This window comes from Temnothorax curvispinosus, unplaced genomic scaffold, assembly GCF_003070985.1.
Source record: "Temnothorax curvispinosus isolate PA1 unplaced genomic scaffold, ASM307098v1 QBEX01003272.1, whole genome shotgun sequence".
In the NCBI taxonomy this organism is placed as follows: Eukaryota; Metazoa; Arthropoda; class Insecta; order Hymenoptera; family Formicidae; genus Temnothorax; species Temnothorax curvispinosus.
Genome location: NW_020213052.1, coordinates 1 through 23,033, shown reverse-complemented (window position 1 = coordinate 23,033; position 23,033 = coordinate 1). Strand labels below are relative to the sequence as shown.

The 23,033-nt window shown below is 32.0% G+C and overlaps 1 protein-coding gene across 8 annotated transcripts in view; it reads left to right on the top strand.

The window, feature by feature from the left end:
* Positions 1-22,969, top strand: part of LOC112452349 (glutamate-gated chloride channel-like) — a 33,735-nt gene extending 10,766 nt beyond the window's left edge. For 4 of the 8 annotated variants that reach the window (XM_025012508.1, XM_025012506.1, XM_025012505.1 and 1 more), the window contains 10 exons: positions 3,147-3,211; positions 3,533-3,753; positions 4,000-4,082; positions 4,203-4,343; positions 7,627-7,716; positions 9,363-9,515; positions 10,268-10,482; positions 12,437-12,487; positions 21,624-21,740; positions 22,116-22,969. In XM_025012508.1, the coding sequence (XP_024868276.1) occupies positions 3,147-3,211; positions 3,533-3,753; positions 4,000-4,082; positions 4,203-4,343; positions 7,627-7,716; positions 9,363-9,515; positions 10,268-10,482; positions 12,437-12,487; positions 21,624-21,740; positions 22,116-22,247 (1,268 nt within the window). In that variant the 3' untranslated portion in view covers positions 22,248-22,969. Of the gene's footprint in view, positions 1-3,146; positions 3,212-3,532; positions 3,754-3,999; positions 4,083-4,202; positions 4,344-7,626; positions 7,717-9,362; positions 9,516-10,267; positions 10,483-12,436; positions 12,488-21,602; positions 21,741-22,115 lie in introns of those variants that run through there. The other 4 variants (XM_025012504.1, XM_025012503.1, XM_025012502.1 and 1 more) reach the window with 4 other exon arrangements.
* The last annotated feature ends 64 nt before the right edge of the window (positions 22,970-23,033 follow it).

Sequence of the window (23,033 nt, the reverse complement as noted above, 5' to 3'; positions counted from 1 at the left end):
CAGCGGACTTTTCCCCTCACCTGCACAATCATCAAATCGTTTTTCATTCATTCGACATCTCCCAATTTCACTCCGATTTACCGATTTTTGTTAACCCTAGAATCCATGATACATTTTTTTGACCTTCTAATCCATGACTGGGGGCAATATCGACCCCACGCTTTATTTGATCGTAAAACCGGTCCTACAGAAATAAAGGGCCTTTAAACCTACATGAATTTCTTCGTTTTTTAATAACGAAGAGAATGGTATACGGTAAATTTAATTTTACTCAAGTTTAGTTAGTGAAAAATCCATTTAAAGACTGAAAAACGCAGAAAATCAGCAAAAACCTCTTTTTTTAAACAAAAATTTGTATCTTTTTTTGTAATCAACCGATTTTAAAATTTCAAACGGGGTTTTAAAGAGGACACATTAGACTATTAGAAAAAAATTGTCATCGCTATGTTCTGTTCAAAAAGTATATTTATTTGGGACTATAAAGATGAAGAAATTCGCAAAGTTGAAATACGGAAAAAGTCGATGAAAAAACCATAAAAAATTGTATTTTAAGTATTATTTCATTTTTATTTGATACAAAATAGTAAAAAATATGAAAAAAATGAAACATTATATCGCCCAGCCATTTTCTGCGAAATGTCAATCTTCTTAGGCAACGGGATTTTTACCGACTAAATTGTGTGATATTTCGTCTTAAATAATATTTATGACTATTTATGCTCAGATTACGTAATAATACATGATATATATTGATTCTAGCGAAAAAATAAAATTAGCTTACCGTGACGAAACTCAAACGGCAAGTCACGACTGGGGTCGATATCGACCCCACGCCCGCTTTACGACTGTGCTACTTCACTGCTAGCGAACAACTAACGCTGCGCCCGACATAACCCTACTTTTAGAAAGTTGAAATGAATTATGGTTCAGGTCCTGAGTCGATAATGTCACTCGCTAGCTCAGGAGCGTAGTTCAAAGTTCGCCTGGGGTCGAAATCGACCCCAGTCATGGATTCTAGGGTTAATCACAATGCTCTCAAATATTATTCACAATATTATTCGATTTCACACACCTTTTCTTACGGAGAAATCGATACACATCGGATTAATTTTCCTTCGCTTCCATATATGATAGAATTTTTCCAATAATGCCCGACTGAACTTTTTAGATACTCGCGTTGCATATTTATTAAGCGTATATTGGGTTTCGAATTAATTCTCTGTGAAAAATTTTCGTGATTTTGTAAACGGATCCGATTTTGTTTTTAATCACGAGACAAACATATATATATTTATTAATAAGAACCGGCATGAAATCGGATCCGATAAATAAACATTATTGCGATACAACATACCATCTGTTTCCATCAGTCACAAATGCCATAAATTAAATTCGATTATTACAACGCGATATAAGATAACTCGATTGTCAATCGCTGGTTTTACATTTCAATCAAGGTGGTTTGATTTTCATCCTCGATATATCGAATTATTAATGTTCTCATCATGATACATTCTTATGAAGAATTGAATGAACACCGGCGTGTTTACGAATCACTAACATGCATGCCGATATTGTTTCTTCTTTTTTTTTTTTTAAGTTTATTGCGCGCATTACGTGATTGATATAAACGTATAATATAAACATTGTTGTGAGATTATGAAAGAGTGAAAGATTGTGAAACTTTGAAAAATATCTCTTTAGTATACAGAAATATCACATTTATAAATTTAAAGATTCATCGGTTTTCCGTTTACAAAGGATAGTACTTAAATTTTAAAATAAGACCATCAGCACAAATTTTGGCGAGATCACATCCTATTTTCGGGGTGCAACTCCATTCTCTCTACTTTTTTCGCAGTAAACATATCGGTCTTAATTTGCTGTGTTTACACGTGATAACAGTCGGATCGCTGGTTGGAACTCTAGTCCTTCTTGATAGATTGAGACATTTATGTGGATGTTGTATCCAGGGACAGATGTATCCAAAGACAAATGTATAGTCTCCAAACAGAGTACGCGCTGTTTTATAGTAGAATGACCCCCATTTCTCTTACCTAAAATACATTGTCTAGTTTTCCACCATCGAGGAATGGAACATGTTTGTCTAGTATCACATTATTTGTCATGTAACAACGTAGTATCAAAGTAAATGTTATATGAGTTTTATGACATTCTTGGTAGTGGTAGATTTACATATACACGTATTTTCTAGCAAGATATAATGTTCGCAATTTGTTTTCATAGGTGATGGCAATGACTAATGATTAGATGGTATTTTTTGCAATACATATTGCGCAACTTTGTGCACTCGTTGCGAGGTTTTGAGTAAATGCGTTTGAAATCTAGAAAAACTTAATATATCCTGAAAAAGACAAAGTAAGAAAGAAAAAGAGGGAGAGGGGGGAGAGAGAGTGTATGTGTGTGTGTGAGAAAGAGAGAGAAAGGAAGAGAGAAAGGTACAATAATCATTTTAGGACAAAGTTCGTAAGCCAATCCAAGTCCTAATCACGACCTCAGCTTCTTTCCAAATAAATAGCAGCATGTGCACAGCATGGCTCGAAGAAAGCTTTCAGCGTATTCCTTAACAGCATCTCAGCTTATGTTGATTTATATAACAAATACAGACATACATGCACATAGAGAAATCTAATATATCTTTATAGAAGATTGCACTCTACATACTTAAAATTGTATAGAAATCGCACTAGACGATTTCCATGCAATGAGAAAAATTTTGCACCGATCGATCTATGATTTGCAACACTAGCATTCTCTTTGGTACAATGTTTTTAATACGGGAACTACAAATTATTCTAAATGATTTTCTCCTGTGTATAAAAAATACGAAGCCTGTTAAATACATGCAGCAGACTATTTATACAAGTAATGGAATAATTTACTAAACACAGAATCCTCGCCCTTATAGCACGAGTCGATTGTAAGATATCGCTGTATGTTTGCCGTAATGCCCGGTCGTGTTTCCTTTTGTTTATTAAAGGCATTGAAGAATCTGTTGTTGTTGTAGCCTTACAAAAATACCTCTTATATTAATTTAGAAAAATGGGTGTTAACAACTTTGCAACGTGATCGATCGGACGATCTGGAATGTAGCAGGTAAAATTAAACTTAATTCGTTGTTTCAGGAACATTGACCGTAAACGTGAGCGTATTGCTGTTGAGCTTAGCTTCTCCTGACGAGTCCAGTCTGGTAATATAATTATGTATTTTCCCTTTATATCTTAATAGAAAAAATAATACAACGCTTAACTACTATGATATTAAAGAGATAAGAATTAAAGAATAGTCGTAAATCAGAAATACGGAATTCAACTTTTTTGGTAAATTTAATTATATGTGTATTTGTGAAAATGTATTTTATACTTACATGAGAAATCTGTAATTAGGAAGTAAAAGTCTGCGAACTAACTGCGACAATTCCATGATTTCTCTCTTCATGCATCATAATAAAATCATACATTAAAATGTAATCAAGATTATGTGAGCTACGATCGTTTTTCTGCTTTCACAGAAATACGAGGTGGAATTCTTACTGCAGCAACAGTGGTACGATCCACGACTGCGTTATAGCAACAAATCCAAATATGAGTTTTTAAATGCGATTCACCATTACAACGATATCTGGTTGCCGGATACGTATTTCATAATGCATGGAGATTTCAAAGATCCCATCATCCCTGTTCACTTCGCCCTGCGGATATACCGCAACGGCACCGTCAACTATCTTATGCGGTACATAAAACATCGATATAATCTGACCTTTTATGCGCAAGCTAAATGTTCTTAAAATATGAAATGTTCGAAAAGATTATCATTCTACTTTTTTACAAAGAAATTAGTAAGATTATGGCGAAAGTTTTAAGGAACATCTTTATGGACTTTCTTGAATAACTTGAATCAATATTGGACACATTTTTAATTTCCTTTTCTTCATTAGCTGAAAACTCTCTTCGCAAATAAATCGTTATCATTTTACAGGCGTCATCTTATCCTATCCTGCCAGGGTAGACTTAATATCTTCCCTTTTGACGACCCATTGTGTTCATTCGCAATCGAGAGCAGTGAGTAATTAAAATAGCTCTCGGATATCTGAATATCTGAATGATATAAAAGAATAATTACGTTGTCTTAAACACGCATTTTTTGTTCAAGGTAATATCATCTCCATTTTTATTTTTCAGTATCGTATGAGCAGACAGCGATTACGTATGTGTGGAAAAATGATGAGGGTACGTTACGAACAAGCCCAAGCCTGACGGCACTGAATGCGTATCTCATTAAAAATCAGACAATCACGTGTCCGATCAAAGTGAGCTGGCGAGGTGAGCAAGACAATCGGTTGTATATATTTTTTAAGTCCATTTAGAGAAAAAGAATGAGATGTACGCATCTCAAACAATTCCTTTCAGGAATTACAAAAAAAATATTAAACGCACTCTGCAACATTTTTTTATGTTTTTATGTTATCTATATATTATTAAAATTTTATTTTTGTTATATTATTTTCTACTTCTTTAATTTATTACTTACTTTACAATTTTTATATGAAAATATTTATAAAAGTTTTTATATAAAAATGTTCGTAATATAATTAAAATATATGTATATAATATATAATATTGGTCATGTATTCCTCGCGCGTTAAAATATTACCAAATACGAATAAACTTCTTTTCTGCATCATTCCATTGCAAGAACAATAAATGCAACGTTGCACTTGGTAACCAGATCGATGCATCTTGTTAGCCGCTGTACCTTTTGAATATTTATTCCATCCGGAATAAAACTCAGCGTCGTCTCTATTACTGATGCTTTTTCCTCGAATCGATAAAACTGATGGTCGTAACCGAAAAACTAAATTTTTAGAAAGGTCCATTTATCTTCTCTCCAGGTCTATAAATTACAGAAATAGTGATCTCTTATTGTGTAAGTTATCGTGCAATCATTCAAATATAATAATTTCAATCAATCTTTTGACAGAAAACTGAATTAAAGTTAAATTTTAATTTTACTTTTATTGTCGATTTTTGTTATCTAATTTAGTTACACTTTTTTTTAATGATTAATATATTATGATATTTGGCAAAATTTATCTTTAATAAAAAATTAAAAAAGAAGGTAAGTTTGCATGTATGAAAATTATATAATAGCATAATCCATGTTGTCTTTTCATATCAGTTTAAGGAATGTGACACGCTTAATTTTTTAATATTTTGAGCGAGATTAAAGCGCAGCTGGTGTAAATATCGCGCTTATATTTCTTTACTTTTTCTTAATTAATTAAAAAAGTATTTTGTGGAGATACAGTTTTGTTCCAATATAAAATCTTTCTTTCTTATCCTAAAGTAATCGTACATTCTCTTATTTCAAATTGGAGTAATTACATATTAAGTATATATATACATATTTATATAAAATTTACACAGCATGTATGCAAATTATATGTGGTGTTAAATGTTAAATTAATATTCTTTATTGCTTTTATTTTGGAAAGATACACCATGAATTAATTTTTAGATAATACATCTATATTTAATACCTTTCTTGGAAATGTTATATCTTTTTATATATGTACATTTCTTTATAAAATTTGTTTCTTTCTCTTTTTCTTTTTGCTGAGAGTACGAATTAAAAAATTGAAAATTAACATATTACGCACAAAATGATGTACCAGCACATATATATTGTACAGTATACACATATATTACACATGTATACTATACATGTTATGTATATAAAATTCTATACATATTATAATTATGTATAGAAATCATTTGTGCATGCGACATAGCGGTAATCAAATAACTGCATCTCTTACCCCATTTATTAGTAATGTCATAGTATTCCTATTTTGACAATGTACACACATGTGTACGATAGTAGATTTTCTAGATTATCCTAGAAAATGCATATTGGCAACCTTGGATCCTGTCTCGCTTTTCAACTAAAACGCCGTGGTTTGCTTTTGGGGTGAGGCTTTCTTTCTTACGACAACTCTTCATCGGGCGTCCTTGAAGAGCATCCCCTCTCCTTTACCTTCTCGCGCTTATAATCGATCCGTTTGCGGTATCGACAATTACCGTGAAGAAATCTGAAGAAATTGTGAAGCTCATCGTGTTTCGCGTTTATTTACTGTGCCAAATAAAAATAGAATTATTTTGTTGTACTAGACAGAATTTTATTCGTTAACGATGGCTTCCGCTAACATAGAACATAGGATTTACATGTGTAGAGAAAATATTAACTTTGTAAGCTAATAATTTTAAATCGCTTCTTAGTCGTCCAAATGCGACGAAAGGTTTTCGACTTTGATGCGCGAAACTATGCAGCATGTTTGGTTATATATGTATATATTTTTTCCATATATAGATATCATTTTCAGAAACAAGATTAATGTAAAACTGTGACATACTATATGTTGCAGACTGAAAAGAATTATTTTGTTTAAAATTAAACGAATTGTTTAAATTTTTAATTCTAAAAAATGGATTCTGAAGATTAAGGCTAGTATGATTTCCCTGATCAAATATTGAGTCTCGATTAAAAATAAGAATATGTAAGAATTGTTATAAATAGACATCTTTGGAATTTGTTATATTATATTTGTATATTATTATACTATATTCGCTATTTAATACTAGATTTACACTCAACAATCTGAAGAATATTTAAACTTTCAATTTTTTCATAATTGTAACGTAATGGAGTATTTTAGAAGCCGCTATTATTTTAAAAAGTTATGGAAAATAAATATCATCTTTTTTAGAATAAAGAATCGACAAAAGAAGTAAATTTTTATTGAAATACATCACAGTTTGTTAACTTACAATATTATCATATTTGTCATACATGGCACAGATTTTTAATTTGATTATAGCATATATACAACAAGCGTGTTTATAAACATAAAAATGAGAAATTGTTATTAAATACTTAAATATCAATCCAGTAACTAATATCTTATTTTTTAATTCGCCCTAAAAGAGTTAACCATGGCGGAAAGTAGGTTATGCTTGATTTATTTAGAATAAAACAATGATATTGTTTTTACAATTAACAAGAAAAGTTGAACATATACAAACACAGCTGAAATTACATGACAAAAATAATACGATTACAAATGGACCAAGTAATTAATGATCTGATACGATATGGATAGATTTTAATTTTAAAATTATCTAGTTTTTCAATTCTCTTCAAACTTTGATAAACTTTGTGTTACCTGAGACAATTACTAATTCTATTTTAATGTTAATTTGAACTACATCCTTCAACGTTGTTATTAAATTTATTATTCCTTATCATTCTGTATATTATCATTCGTCATACAATAAAAAATTATCGCAAATTCATTAAGGCGATGCAAAATGAAGCAAATAGCTTTTTAAAAAGTGACTTGTAAAATGTATAGATAATGAGAAAAAATATATAAGCTTAGTTCGATGAATAGATCAAACTCTCCTTATGATCTTAAGAGTTTAGAGCTTACTTTCCCGGCTCTGTGAAAATTTGTTTCTCCTTTCGACACACAGAAACTGGATAAATACGGAAAGAAAAGACAGAGAACAGATAGGAAGGAAAAGATCGTGGGCTGTTCTGTTGCAGCTGACGGAAAGACCGTGGTTGACGAGGACGAGTTCGATGATTTTGGAGACTCTAAGTGCTCGCTGTGCCAGCGCAGATTTGAGGAGCAAGGTAAAAATCTATCTCTCTCATCGGTATGAGTGTAACGCGTAAAGCAATTCGAAGGTGAATAAATGAGGGAGAGAGAGACAGGAGACCAAGTTTACCAAAATTCAAAATGCCAAAAGATATCCCAAGTAGATAATCGATGTTTGCTTCGTATATAGTATATGATTTGCGCAATATTGCGATAAAATTGCCACTTAATTGGAGACCGTAAGAATGAGCGTTGCCAAATTTCGTAGCTAGAGCGTTGCAAATGCTGAAGCAATAATTTATCTTCCCCAATGCGTATATTGAGCGTAGCGTGTATTGATTTAATTACGTTATTTAAATACAAATATTGCAGAGAGATTTTTCTATTGCAAAATACATTTTTATTTTACAATTTTGTTTACCTTGTATTTATATTATTTATATAGTGACGCTTATTTATTGTAATAAGCTTATATTGTAGCATTATAGAATTATTGTTACACTACTTGTAAATATTTGTTTATTCATGTTGTTTCAAATTTTTTAAGAAACAATATCATATTTGAAAGATATTTAAACAGTCTTTTGATTTTCAAACAAAGTCAACAGATATATAACTAATCTAATATGATATAACTATATATAAAACTTTTTAAAATAAAATTACCTATTGTAGAATAAAAGATTGTAAAAATTATATAAAAATTATAAGATTATAAAAATTCTACTGGTGAACATATATTTATGAGTAGTTGTTTATGGAGTGCAATTGAACATAATGAGGAAAGTTGACATAGTGTTTAAATAAATTATATACCGAACAATTTTACATTGTTATTTCTTTTATGATTTAGTATACATATAAGCTTCGCTTTTTGTCATATTTTTATTTGCACAGTGTCTTTTACACTTAATTTTTTTATTTATCTGCTATCAAATATCTAATAAAATAAAAGGACTTTACTTGAAATCAGTCCCCAAGAGAAATCCTAACGAGACGGGACCTTCAAAGTAATAAAGTATAAAGAATAATGATTGAATGTCACCGGCATGAATCGTTCATATCATATAATTATTGAATAAATGTTCCTTGTGTTTAACGTTCAAGAAGTTCAACGTGAGAAGTTATATTGAATGTAGAGTTATTTGCGTAGATGTGTCCTTCATGCCTGCGAACCTTCTAATAAATCCTCTTTTAATGCCCACATGTTAGCACTTTGTACAAATACCTCAACTGCTTTCGCGAATGGGACGTTTAATGGCCAATGATTGTATGTGATGTTTTTTTATCTTTTTTTTCCGAGGAGGCTATATCTTTGAATAAACTATGTCACTCCTAACACAAAAACTAAGCATTATTTCACTTTTTTAATTATTCCAATGTGTATTTTTGTTACAAAAAAAACGTAAATATGCATTTTTATAAATGTTTCAAGTGTGAAATACTCACAAGCATTATTAATTATAAACTAATTCTTAATGAATAATGAATGAGAAATAAGAATATTTAAGTGTTACAATCCGTAATAATTATTTGAATATCCGTTAATGGTCTCTATTCGAATCAATTTCAAAGTACTATCAAAGTACTTTCTTCTTGTTCCCCGAAAATACGAATCTCCATTTGATTCTTGCTCGAGCATGGAAAATGAGGTTGACTCAGGTAATTATGCTTGACTTAGGTAATTACAGCTGCTTGAAGGTGGATCTGATCTTCACGCGAGATCGTTCCTTCTATTTCACTACGGTTTTCATCCCGGGCATTATTCTAGTAACCAGCTCTTTCATCACATTTTGGCTCGAATGGAATGCCGTGCCGGCGCGAGTGATGATTGGTGAGTCTACATAGTAAAATGTAATTTCATGACTCTTTAAACACGTTTACACAGACACGAATAGGGAGCTTTCCAGCAAGCGACACAAATCGACACAAGTGTCGTTTTGTCTTTATATTCATTGCCAAAAAAGAAAAATAGAATGACATTTGTCGCTTGCTGAAAAGCTCCCAAACACATGTGCGCGCGTGAAAATCGGTCATTCTTTGCACGACACCTCACACGCTCGAAACAAACATAAAAAATAAAACGATAAATCGTTGCACGTGGTGTCTATTTTTAAAATAAAGATCCCTTTTTCATGTGACACCAACTACTAGCCTTGACATTTTTTCAAATTAGCGCGCAAACAAATAGGTTCGGTAAATATTTTGAACAGATCTCGTATGTCAAGTTTACGCACTTTATCAAGCCTCGAAAGTAACTATGCCTTCAAAATGTTATTTCAACGAAAATTTTATTATTTAAACAATGTTAAATAATTTCTATAAAAATTTCTTAACTTAAAAATTTCTTATACGTTTATTTTTGTATTTAATCACATCTCATCACACATCTGTTTTAGAAGGTCAATAAGAAACTTATTTCACAAATTTTTTTAATTTATAAAATGTTCTGATTTTCTATAGTATATATTTTGTGTCTACTCATACGATCAGATTGAGATTCAAATGTTTTGCATTTGAATCACAATGAGCACGCACAGCTTCTGACATGGAAGAGTAAAATCGCTGTTTTCAATTATACTTCAGGTGTAACAACGATGCTCAATTTTTTCACCACGTCGAATGGCTTCCGGGGAACGCTGCCCGTCGTTTCGAACTTGACTGCCATGAACGTGTGGGATGGCGTGTGCATGTGCTTCATCTACGCGAGTCTTCTCGAGTTCGTCTGCGTGAATTACGTCGGCCGCAAACGGCCAATGCACAACGTTGTCTATCGTCCGGGCGAGAATCCCGTCACCCAGGTACTTTGCTGATTGATGTATTCTCGATAATTTTATCCGACGCATGACGCGCGTAAGCCGCGCACTTTCATCGCGGATATTCGGCGATGCGAATTCGAATGGGGCCGTACTGCCTTTTTCGCGTAATTAATACAAATTAACTGTGACATAAATTGATATAAATTGTTTTTTTAGACATGTAACATTTGGGATCGGTTTAAAAGCCAATTAGTCGTTTATAATAAAATAATCTGTGAAAATGTGATTCTCTCGTGTAAACTTTTCAGACTAATTATATTTATCCAATTACACGCGCATACGCACATGATTACAGTTAATTATACAACTAGATATATCATGGCATTATATTTTATTTTAAACCGGTCCTAATAACGAGCCATTATTTCTTGCAAGGTAAACAAATTGAATTGTATTTTGCAAAGGAATCATTAATCGTTCTATTTGCTGATATCGACAATTAAGCTTGAATATTAATCGTCATTGTTTTTCAGAAATAAATATAAATTCCTTGCGTTTACGCTCATAAATTGACTTAAAAAGACACCTGACATTAATTAATGTCCACAAGTTGTGATCTTGCGACACGTAAATAGGCGACGATATTACTGATGTTAGATAAGGATAATCAATATGATTTTATTAAGGAGACAATCTTCTCTTCACCAGAGAAGTAAATTGAAACTCTATAGAGTCCACAAGAACTTATTATATTGAATTTAACTTATGAAACCACACAGTCGCGCGCGATCATCTCTCTAATTTCATCGAAGGTATAATTCGCAAGAAGATATTGCGGCGAGATAAAATAATTTTATATCTCGAGAATGGAATGGGATAAATGCCAGGTAAACATACATATTAAAAATCGGAATCCTATTCATCATACGGCTGGTCTTTCGTATTGTCTCGCGCATCGCAAGTTGCAATCGAAGATCGCGATAATGGGAACACGATGAAACGCCTTGAATTCCACAAATTCGTTATTCTTAAGATTATATTAGTAATTACAATCAAATTATCTGTACGAAAAATAGTCGTTTATGCTATGATGCATTCTGAGATCTGTGCATTCTAAGTTTCTTTTCAGAAACAAATTTTCTGTGATGTTCGATACTCGTTTGACACACCGTTTGTTCTTTTATCGCGTTTATATTTTTTGCACACAAGAATTTTGTGGCGTGACCTTGCACAAACACAAAATATAATTTCTTCTCTCTGCATCTTTCTCGAGATTTCTAAATCTATATAGGTTTTTATTCGTATTTTTTTCCAGAGAGTGTGAGTGTATTTTTTTTACCAAATTTCGACCAATACTCCTCGTAAGCTACGAAAGAATCGCGCGGATTATGCCGCATCTTTATCGTTAATAATAATCAATCGATCCTCGAGACACATTCGATATAATTAACATGTATCATATCAACAACACGTGTTCAATCACATAATTGTTATACGCCAATACTTTGTATTTAATGCACGAAGGCATCTATAGCTGTTTGACAGAATTATCTTAAAAAAGGGGAAAGAAGACTTACCTATATCTTAAGCAGATAGCTCGGCATGCTGCAAGTTTGAGCACCACTGGCATAAATAGCGCGCTATTCCTTCGAAAGTGCTCATTATTTTCGAAAGGGGCTGCAATATGCATGTCTCCATCATTAAACTCGTCTATTTTCTTCCATCGATTATGACCTCGATTTCTTCTCTCTCAGCTTTCTCTTTCCTTTCTTCCCTCTATCTTCCTCTCTCTTTCTCCTTTTTCCTCCCTTCTTTTTCACACCCTCTTTTCCTCCGTTTCTTCTTCCTCTCTTTCTCGCTTCTCTTCTACCCCTCTCTCACACTCTCTTTTTCTCTTCATATTTGTCTATTTCTGTTATAAACACGATTAGTAAGAATTTGGTTGGTGGAAATGTTGGTGAGTAAGTCTCTTTGTTTGGTGTCTGTGATGTTACAGCGGCTTCCAGCGGTGCTCAGCAGGATAGGAATTATATTGGCCAGCCCCTTGGTAAGACCCCCCATTGCATTAGGGCGCGGTCATGACTTCGCGCGTTCTTAGCTTTTGCGAAAAATCCGAATTGCAAAATCTCCTCTCTCGATTTATCGAAATATTGCGGGGGAAAGAGAAATCCGACAAAAAGATAATATATGATTATCTAAAAGGAAATGTATACTATGGCACATGTATAATGATTTCACATATGTGACAACATCAGCAATGATTTATTACAGAGAAAAAGAAACGAAATAACAGAACAATGGACGTGCAAGGTCTTAACCGCGTCCTAGAAATCTACAGATGCAGGATATAGACTGCGGTCCACTGAGTGCTACGAATCATTCGAAGCGTTTGATTGATTAATCAGGATAAAGAAATCTACGGTTCGCAGCATTTGTAGCACCAAACGAATCGCAGCTATAGCATACACACATCATGTACAAATCACAGATACACACATGTACAAATATAGACGTTTGATTTTATTATCATCTCATAGGCCACATATCCTTTATATCTGCAGCATTATATTGTATAGGAATGTACGGGTATTTGCGAAGCACAACTGAAGTTCGATTATACTTAATTGTACTAATTAATTAGATTAATTGATTATCGATTTGATTAGACTAATTGATAAGACTGAATAGAATCAAAGGTAAATAATCGATATGTTCATATTCGAGTACTCGATTATTTTTTTATTATCTGAATCTTTTCCAATTTTTGATACTGATGTTTATTCAAGTTTTATTCTGCTAAAGAAGAATCGACTATTAAAATTTCATCGAATATTTTTACAGAAGTATTTTTATAGATTTTATAGATTTTTTAGATTACGTTATAAGCACATTATTAAATTATTTGTAAAGTCGATTCCAAAACCAGTCGTATGTCGCTGTCAAATAAGCGTGAAGCTTAAGTTGTATAGAGTTCTATACAACTGAATTTTTTAATAATAATAGAAAATTTGAATAAGCATATATGTAATTTTCTCGTTATTTCTGAATTATATGTGATTACTGGAGTTACATAATAAATTTACATGTCAATTACACTAAAATTGCATAAATTTTTCTTAAGATTATTCTAATTATTATTTTTCTTAAAGATTAAATAAAAGTATATGTATGTACGATTTGAAAAACTATATTTTAATTTCCACTAACAAAAATCAAATTTTCTTACACATCTTTGTAAGAAAAAGATGTCTGTGCAAATTTACCTTGAACAATTAATAACAAAACAATTAGATATCAAAGAAGTTGTATAATTTAATTTTTAATTATTATATTATTTACTTTAAATTATTACTTATATTTGGAGTAATATCGATAATAAAAAATAACCGAGTTACACAAACATATTGATTACCCAATTCTAGTTGAATTTCATGATTCATCTCTATAAAATTCGACATCATAAGCAACATACAGAATCAAAAAGTAGAAATTTTGCAAAGAAAATTAATTTTTATAAAACTGACGAAACTGGAAAAGATTGTGTATGAAAATATTTGTTTTAATATTCATGGTATTAAAGACAGTATCCATTTTCGTGCATATAAAAAAAAATTTCCGATGCTTCCACAATTATATGTCATTGCAATTATTACTCATGAAACATAAAACACTATAACACAATTACCTAGTTGTGTAGGATTGATATTTTCGTATCTGTATTATCGAAAATATTGATAACACTAATATTTGCATTTATATGCCGAGTTAATCTTTAAAGGGCTGCAGGATGCTTTTTTGAAGTCATAAAAATCTGCTTTGAGGAGTGCATATATTTAATTTATAACTTGTCGCAAAATATTATACTTTTTTTAAAATAATTTTATATGGATAAGATTTCTTGAATCATATACAAATCAATTTTATAGACTTTGATGTTATTTATTACGAATTCAAAGCGAATCCAATATAGCTGCGAAGTAGATAATTTTGCATGTATTCAAACGTATAATTATTGATTGATTTGTGTTGATTGATTTGTATCAACTTTGATATTTATAAACTTTAAGATAATTACTAATCACACACAAGCGCGTACACACACACAAACACAAACACGTAGTGTGTCCCATTTGCTAATAGTTAATAAGATACCTATTAAATTTGCGATTTTAAAATTTATAACTTCGACTTCAAATTCATATGGTCAGTAACAAAATCTATCAAAAATCTATAGATATAAAGTTTTATACATACATGCATGTAATATATATACATACAGTGTGGCTACAAAAATTTTTTTTACTAAAAATAAGAAAGTCTCGAAAATACATTCGAGCTTTAGCTAATGCTACGTCATTCCATTTAAGAAGTATTCTTTAAATTACCTCGAGCCAAACTCTTGACCAATAAATATATCTATATAATAATATAATGTTTAATTTTTTAGAATATTTCCTCTTTTTATCATATTTCCTCTTCTTATTTGGAACAGTTCTCTGAACTTCAGAAATTTTTTCTCAAACATTTTAAATAAAATTATGATTTGTTTAACGACATTTATTATTCATCTAAGCATTCTCGTTATCGGATATCTATACCGCATTGCACAATTATTTTATACTTTTTATTGGATAATTAATATTAACGGCCTCTTAAATTCTCCGAAAAATAATTCTCCGATCGGTGAGTTAGCATGATTTGGTATTTAAATGCATTTAATACGATTACTATCCTCATCAACAAACAGTACGAGTGCTATTTATATGCAATCAACGAAACTCATTAGTATGAAACAAGACCAACTAAATTTGTCTCATTCCATTAAACTGTTCATATTCGGCAACGAATTGCAACAAACAACTTTTATTCACGCATGATTTCACAGTTACAATAAAAATGATGATAAAAGTTTGTGTTTTAGATTAGAAAAAAGTGCTGTTAAAGTATATGAGCTGATGAGGAAAATTATAGTAATGAACATTTCCGATCTAAAGGTTTTGAATGATCTAAGAGAAATAAAGAAAAGAGTAGAGAAACGTACCGTTAAAAATAATTCGTGTAATGACCGATTTTTTACTAGCCGCATACAGATTTTCCCCCAAAATGGAATTATGGATAGAAGAAAGATTTCAATACTTGGAAACTGTAAGAAGGTGTAATTGAGAAACTGAAGGAGATTTTAAAAGAAATGTTTAAGACGTCTTCTTTATGTTAGAACAATAGAAATGGTTTAAAGCATCAAGACAATTCTACGTTAAACATCAAATAAAAATGTATTTTTATAATTAAAAACAATTAATAAAACAATTTTGTAGCCATACTGTGTGTACATAAAAATTAACTGAGTATTAGTCGCTACAAAATGTGCCATTTTGAATCTTTTGATCTTATTCTTAAGAATAATCAACATAGATTATGCAAATAGATTGTGCCAATTTCCATTGAAGGCGTGAAGATAGCATTAGTAAGAAACAATAGTGAGTCAGATGCTTTCCTTATGTCGATTTCTATCAATGCAGATTAACTTCAATCTCCGTTTAGCTTACTTTTCATCTTTTTCTAATTCTTAGAACTAGAGTAAGTTAAACCGAGATTAAAGTTAATCTACATTGGTAGAAATGGACATTAGTTTTTTCTTATAGCTGAACTATTTACAATTTTCACTCTTTTTCCTTTCTCTCCAACGTCTAATTATACGCTTATTTCATTTTAAATGCAGAAAGTGCAACGTAGTGCACTTAGATATAAAGAAAGGCCTTTTGTCCAGTTTAGAAGATTCTTCTTGAAAAAAGAGGACAATTTTCAGCGCTATCATGATCATAGCTTAGAAGTGACGAACTAAAATGGATCTCATATGATGAAGAATAAAGAAGGATAGAAGTAGTTATATATTGAAATCCGCGTATGTGTGGAATAACATACAAATAGATGACTTTTAAAATAGAAGAATATTGCTGATCTAATTTGCAAAACTGTAATTAGACTTTAAATCAATACACCGGCCAAGCAACCAGCTTGAATTAATTAAGCAACTGTCGTTACCAATATGAAGGAAAGCAGATAAGTAATAATAGGGAGAATAAACTAATGATGTTACACTGCCTCACGCCCTGGTCTTATGAATTTATCAAATTTCCGTCATCTCTCTAAAATACGAGGAATTAGAAATCCTTGATCTGATTACACAATTACCGGACAAAAAGAAAAGAGGAAAAGAGTAATCGCTTTTCTTCTTTTTAAAAAGAGACGTGTTATTTTCTTTCTCGCTCCCTGTCATCTACTGCATTGTGTGACGCAAAAAGCATCTGACCACGCATATTTTTATCTTTTAATGTAGTCGTCAGCTATTGCATACGAGGGCGCAATCTATTTATATAAGTTAATAATCAACGATCTAAAAAACATTTGGTATTGACTTTTAAAGTTAAAAGAGCATTTCAATTTTTACAATCAGAAATGTTATATCTCTGCAGCTCTCTAAAGCAATAGGAAATATGAAATAGCCGAGATGTGTAGAAAGAGATACAAAACAAAAAATATATATCCGAACATAGTTATGAAAAATGACAATAAACCTTCGCGTGTACAGATGTTTAAAAATTGCCAAATTTTCCTCAACAAGAGGAGACTTGTAAGACAAAACACTTCCACATAAATATTTCCCCTGGTACTTTTTTAGTATTTGACCAAGTTATTTTTTCCTCTTGTGTGCTCTTTGATCACGTATTTTTATTCTTTAATTTTTATCTCTATTTCTTTCTTTCGACACAAGATAAATGCATGCTCTCTGCGTTAGCGATGCAAGTGCATGCATGTCATATATATATAAATGCACAGAATGAAGAGAAATAATTACTTTTTTGTTTCGTAATGAACGTATGAAAAGCAAGTCAAATCGCATCCGACATCATAATCTAATTGAATCGAGTCGCCTCTGCTTTATAAAATTTCGCAAATTACTGTGCATTTATACAAAATAAGGAATACGATCTCGTTATACAAAGATTTTCTTTTCATCTTCGTTTATCTCTGCTCTCATCCCTTTTGTACTTAATCTACGTTTTATATTCATGACGGAGAATCGTTAAAATGTATGTATAACGCATGAAATGCGTGAGAATGCATTGTGTATGTGCATGAGTGCATGTTGTAATTTTACTTGATGCTATTTTCTGATATTTCGATATTTTCTTAGCAAAGATAAAAGAACAGAATATCTTCATCTTCGTGTAACTTGCGTAATGACAAAAAAAATGCGCTTAATCATTTTTTAATCGCTTCGATAAAATTCAACTGTTTCCTACATTTTATAAAGCGTTATTAACGCCGTATTGAAATTTTGCGTTTTGAATAGCTAATTATAGAATCAATTTTCTCGTGTTTTCGTTTAATTTTCAACTAGTAACTTTATTAACTTAAAAAGAAAGGCGATAAAATCTATTATTATTTTTATTAACTCATTTGCTAATATTTTAATACTTATTTCTGATATCACGATGCGTAAATCAATTTTTTTTTTGGCATTCATTAAGAAGTGCCGATATATTTTTTCGGACGTTCTAATCGCTTCCGCTTGATCACCAGCGACCAGGATTTTTCGCGCGAAGTAATATTTTTGTGGTATATTACAGATCTCTATACATATACCTAGTAAAATATTGTTATGAGCCCATATATTTTCGTTTATATTTTTCTTATTTTTACTAACCAGTGTTATAGCATCACAAATGTATATGAGGTTTCTTCTGAATGGAAACATCATGGCCGCTGGCGTGTTAAAAATGTTATATCATTATTTACAGACATTTTCGAAATAGAAAAGCTTTGAAATAATAATATGCTACTGAAAGAGAGAAATCAAAAGTAATGATAATTATCGTCACGTTGATATATTATTATCCCAAATGCTTTCTGCGTTCGACATCTATTATAGCTCTCATCATGAGAGATGATAATTAATTTCGAATAGAGTGAAGTAGAACAATGACTTTTGTTATTTTCATTATGCAAGAGGATTCTTTCTTTTATTGACGCAAAAATCACAAATGCGTAAGAATAGGCAAGTTACTCATCCAATTGCTCGAAATTTGAAATCACGATAGCTATTGCGAGAATTGATAAGTATGTAATTAATTAAAAATTATCACGTCGTTTGACAAAAAACCACATACTTACCTATACAGAAGGAAGGGGGAAAAATCCTAGACTATGTGGGGCCCACTTCTCGAAGAGCAATTTAGCTTAAAAATAAAAAAGTTTATATAAATTTGAACTTATTCGAACTTGCTCCAAGTTATAGTAAATTTAGTGTTCTGACAATTATTTGCTTTCCTTTATGAGAAGTGATCAAAATATCATGCATCTCAAAGTAGATGTAAATACGTTTATAAACATTTTGTTATCGACTTTCTTGCTCCCTCGATACTTCCAGATATTTCGGATTTGTTGGAATCAATGATATTAAAATACACCGTCAGAGAAATGAACAAAGTTTCCAGTAAATCCAGACGGAAGTGTTGAGAGAGTAAAAATGAGATGTTTGCATTAAAGTGCAAAATAGTCATTTTGAATATATTATGAAGATGAGACGATGCAAAGTTGTCAGAATAAAAACTCACTATAACTTGGAAATTGAGCCAAATGGAGCGTATATTTGTATATGAATTTTTTATTATTTCCAAGAGCAGAATCCATTCCTGAAATGGATCCCATACATTACTAGATTTTCTATACGCATACAGGGTAATCCATTAGAAACAGACTACCTTAATATTTTCGTTGTTTCTAATAATACAAATAAATATTTTAAAACAGAAGTTGTGGAATCCAAAGTGAATTCACGCACATCTCCAGTCAATTAATATGTTAAAGGAAAAACATTGATAAAATACTCAAAAAACATTTAATTGAATACTTCACTATAATCACAATACCTATTTTCTTCTATATAGAATAATTTCTTTCCAATCCATTTATTTGTATTATTAGATATGAAGGAGCAAGAGGAGAGTGAAAAAGGAAGACGTGAAGTAAAATAAATGAACGGAGAGAAAAAGAGAGGTTGAGAAATATTAAAACCACTGGTGTTTCTAATATGGATAATCCTCTATACTTATACATATACACAAACCAATACGCATACGCGCGCGCGCACGCACGCGCTCACATATACATACACACACATGTCATGCCTTAATTGTGGTATCAACAAATCGCTTTTACCATTGAACTAATCTTCATTGAAGCTTAACGCATAGCTTGTAATAAAATACCTTTCAAGACGCAATAAGGCGGTGCGGGGATCCGTTTGAAAATTTATAGTTTATCGCAAACGTTTTCAAGCGAGATCACGGAGAAAGATATGCTGAGAAGTAAGTCAGTGTTTATAACATTGTAAATTATTATTTTTAAATTTAGGAATATATATAAATATGTTTTGATCTAATTGAGCTTATATTTCTTTACATTAGCTATACAAATTTCAATAAACATAATAAACAACACTGTACTTCTTTCACATCATCTTTCTCCTCCCATAAAACTTCGAGAAAATCGCAAAGAGGCTCTCTAGTCGGCAGCATTCAATTTATTTTGTGAACGGTACTTATACGTTCAAAAAAGGTATCTTATCGAAATTATCATTTATTATATTTACAAATATACAATACATATAAATATTGTATATCATATACAAATTCAAACGTACCAAATGTAAAAAAAAGAACTAATTGAATCATGATTCTAATATCCCGAATTACGCGACATTCGGTCGGAAAATCGTATTGGATCCGAGTTATTTTACGATTGAATGTATAATGACAAAAACAGAATTCGCGGGAAAGTGCATGCATTATTTTCTGCGATAATAAATTAACAAATTGATTAGAATAAACCTTTATTTATGTTCTACATCGGAATATGATAAGTAGATGTTTATAAGGCATCTAATTCATGTTATAGAAACACAAAAGAAGTGTTGATTGATAAACATGTGTATGTTGAAGAACAAAAATATTATAAAAAGCAACGATTCACTCTTTGATCATTTTCGCAGCGGGTTACCAATCTCCGCGTATTTTCACTGTTTAATTCATGTCTTTCCCCAATTCACGCCATGTCATATGACGTCATTCATCCCAGGCAGTCCTTGACATGTCAGAGACTGCAATTGTATCTAGTTCATCCATCAGAAGTGGGACAAATGCGCTTCTTTTGTATTTAATCAGACGAGACAACTCGCTATTTCTAGCAACTTTTCTCCATATCCTCAATTCACGATCGAGGATACTCGGCACTGTTTTAAAACGGTTTTAAAATAATCGCCAGCGAGACGCCTCCGCTAAATTAGCGCGCAAATATCGTTTTTCATCCACTTATAATATGAAAATAATAATTTTATTATTATATATTTCTCTCCGGTGCGTTTTTTTCCGAAAATTTCACATGCCTTTACGTGCAAGCTTAATTGCCTTTTCTTAACAAAGCCTAGTACGCTTACGTTATTATTAGTTACGCTTATAAGAAGCCGCGCCACCGATTATCTATTCATCACCAAGTATCTTTCTAGAAGGTAGATTACTTTGTGCTGTGATAACGCAACGTTATGCCGCGTATCAAAAGTATCGTAATATTTCTGTTTCCATCAATCGTTTGGGCCGTATTTGCTTCTATGTATATAAAATTGATGAAGGAATCAATAGATACGAGGTCTGTTTAAAAAGTTTCCGAACTTTGCCTGTATAATTTTTTCCAGTTTATTTATAACTTATTCAGCCCTGTCTCCGAAATATTCTCCTTTTTGATTGATACCTACACTTCTACTTCTACTTCCAGAAGTGGGAACGACGGTGGGAAAAATATATCAACCAAGAAGAGTATTTCGAAAGGACCAAAGCTGAATAAGTTATAAACTCCACAAGATTATATATAAGCAAAGTTCGGAAACTTTTTGAACAAACCTCGTATGTGATAAAGAATGTGAAAAATCAAAGACCGTCAATGCATGCGTGAAAAATTTTTGAAAGATGATCCAAAGAAGAGGGCGCGGGAAGGAGGGAATCTAAAGAGAGAAAGGGCGTGAAAGGGGGCGAAACGAAAGGGTGGATCGTTGTTTAAGATATAAAAATGATATGTAATTAAGAATATGAGTTTCTTCTACGGAGACCCTGTCGTAGGGTAAAAAGAAGCGGGAGGGCGGAGCTACTACCGGTGGTACTACTGGAGCGAACGAGATTGTCACTTGCACCAACTGCGGACCTAATCCCTGCACGCATACAGCAACGAACGGTTGCACCGCCGAGGTAAGCAAACATTATGTATAATAATTATAATCTATCATATCAAAGATATCATCACACCTTCTTTTTTCAAAGAATTTAAAAATATCTTTAAATAAACTTTAGTTAATTTGAAATATATTCGATTAATATTACATACAAAATGTCATTACATACGTAGGCAATCTTTCCATTAATTTTTAGAAAATGTCTGAAGTTAATAAGAATGTTATAAAAAAATAATCTTATGTAACAACGAGAATCCAATAGCTCTCCGCCCTTATAATTCTTCTGCCTTGTTACAGAATCTTATAATGTTACATGCAATTTATATGTTCGACAGGAACTTTTCAAAGTCTGAAGTTCGATCGTGATAATAAAATCCTTTTTTTTTTACAGCTAAGAAAAAAGGATCCGCCGCATCCGATTAGAGTGGCGAAGACGATCGACGTGATAGCCAGGATCACTTTCCCAGTCGCCTATTTCATGTTCCTCACTTTCTTCTTCATTCACTATAAGGGCACCTCGTAGAATGACGCACAACGATCTCCGAGAGATCTCCCATCGCTGGTATGAGCGACAACGAAACTTTCCAATAGGTGACGACATTCGTGCTAAAAATCGAATCCACAGTAGACTCGAATCTTGTCTCACAAATGTTTCCGAAAATGTTTTCGAGCAAACATTTTTAAGACGCAATCGTTTGTATCGCAATCAAACAATTATCTGATCTTTTCCGTAAAGACAAGGATAACGCAGATAAGTAGATCCGAAAATTCTTACGAAGTCGTGAATGTTACCTGACTATAGTGAAACAAACGAAATCAAACAGATTAGCTGTAATAAACGGGCGGGAACGTCTAAAGGATAAAAGAATTTTTCTCCCGAAGGGAGAAAGAGGAAGAGAGTCGCTAATTCGGGGATATTCGAAGGCACGACATAAAAGAAAAGGATACCAACGATGGTTCGTCTCCGACTATACTTCATCTCCTCTCACGTGTGATAGCTCTTGAAAGCACTCCTCTATGGGGGAAGTAGATTACGATCGCTTCGCGATCATATGCAGCGGCCATATACACTTATCTTCATTATTCTTTTCTCTTTCTTATATCTTAGATAGGTAATAGAATGTGTCGCCGGCGAACACACTTTGGCCAAGCAGAGAGAATGACGCTTAGCTTAATTGACGATGATCAAACGTACTAATGTAAGATATAATATAATATTACAGACGAACCTCTGTATTCTTAACACCTTTAATGTTAGCATTCTTACGATGTGTTCCGAAATGCGCTAACAATACTGAAAATCTATAGT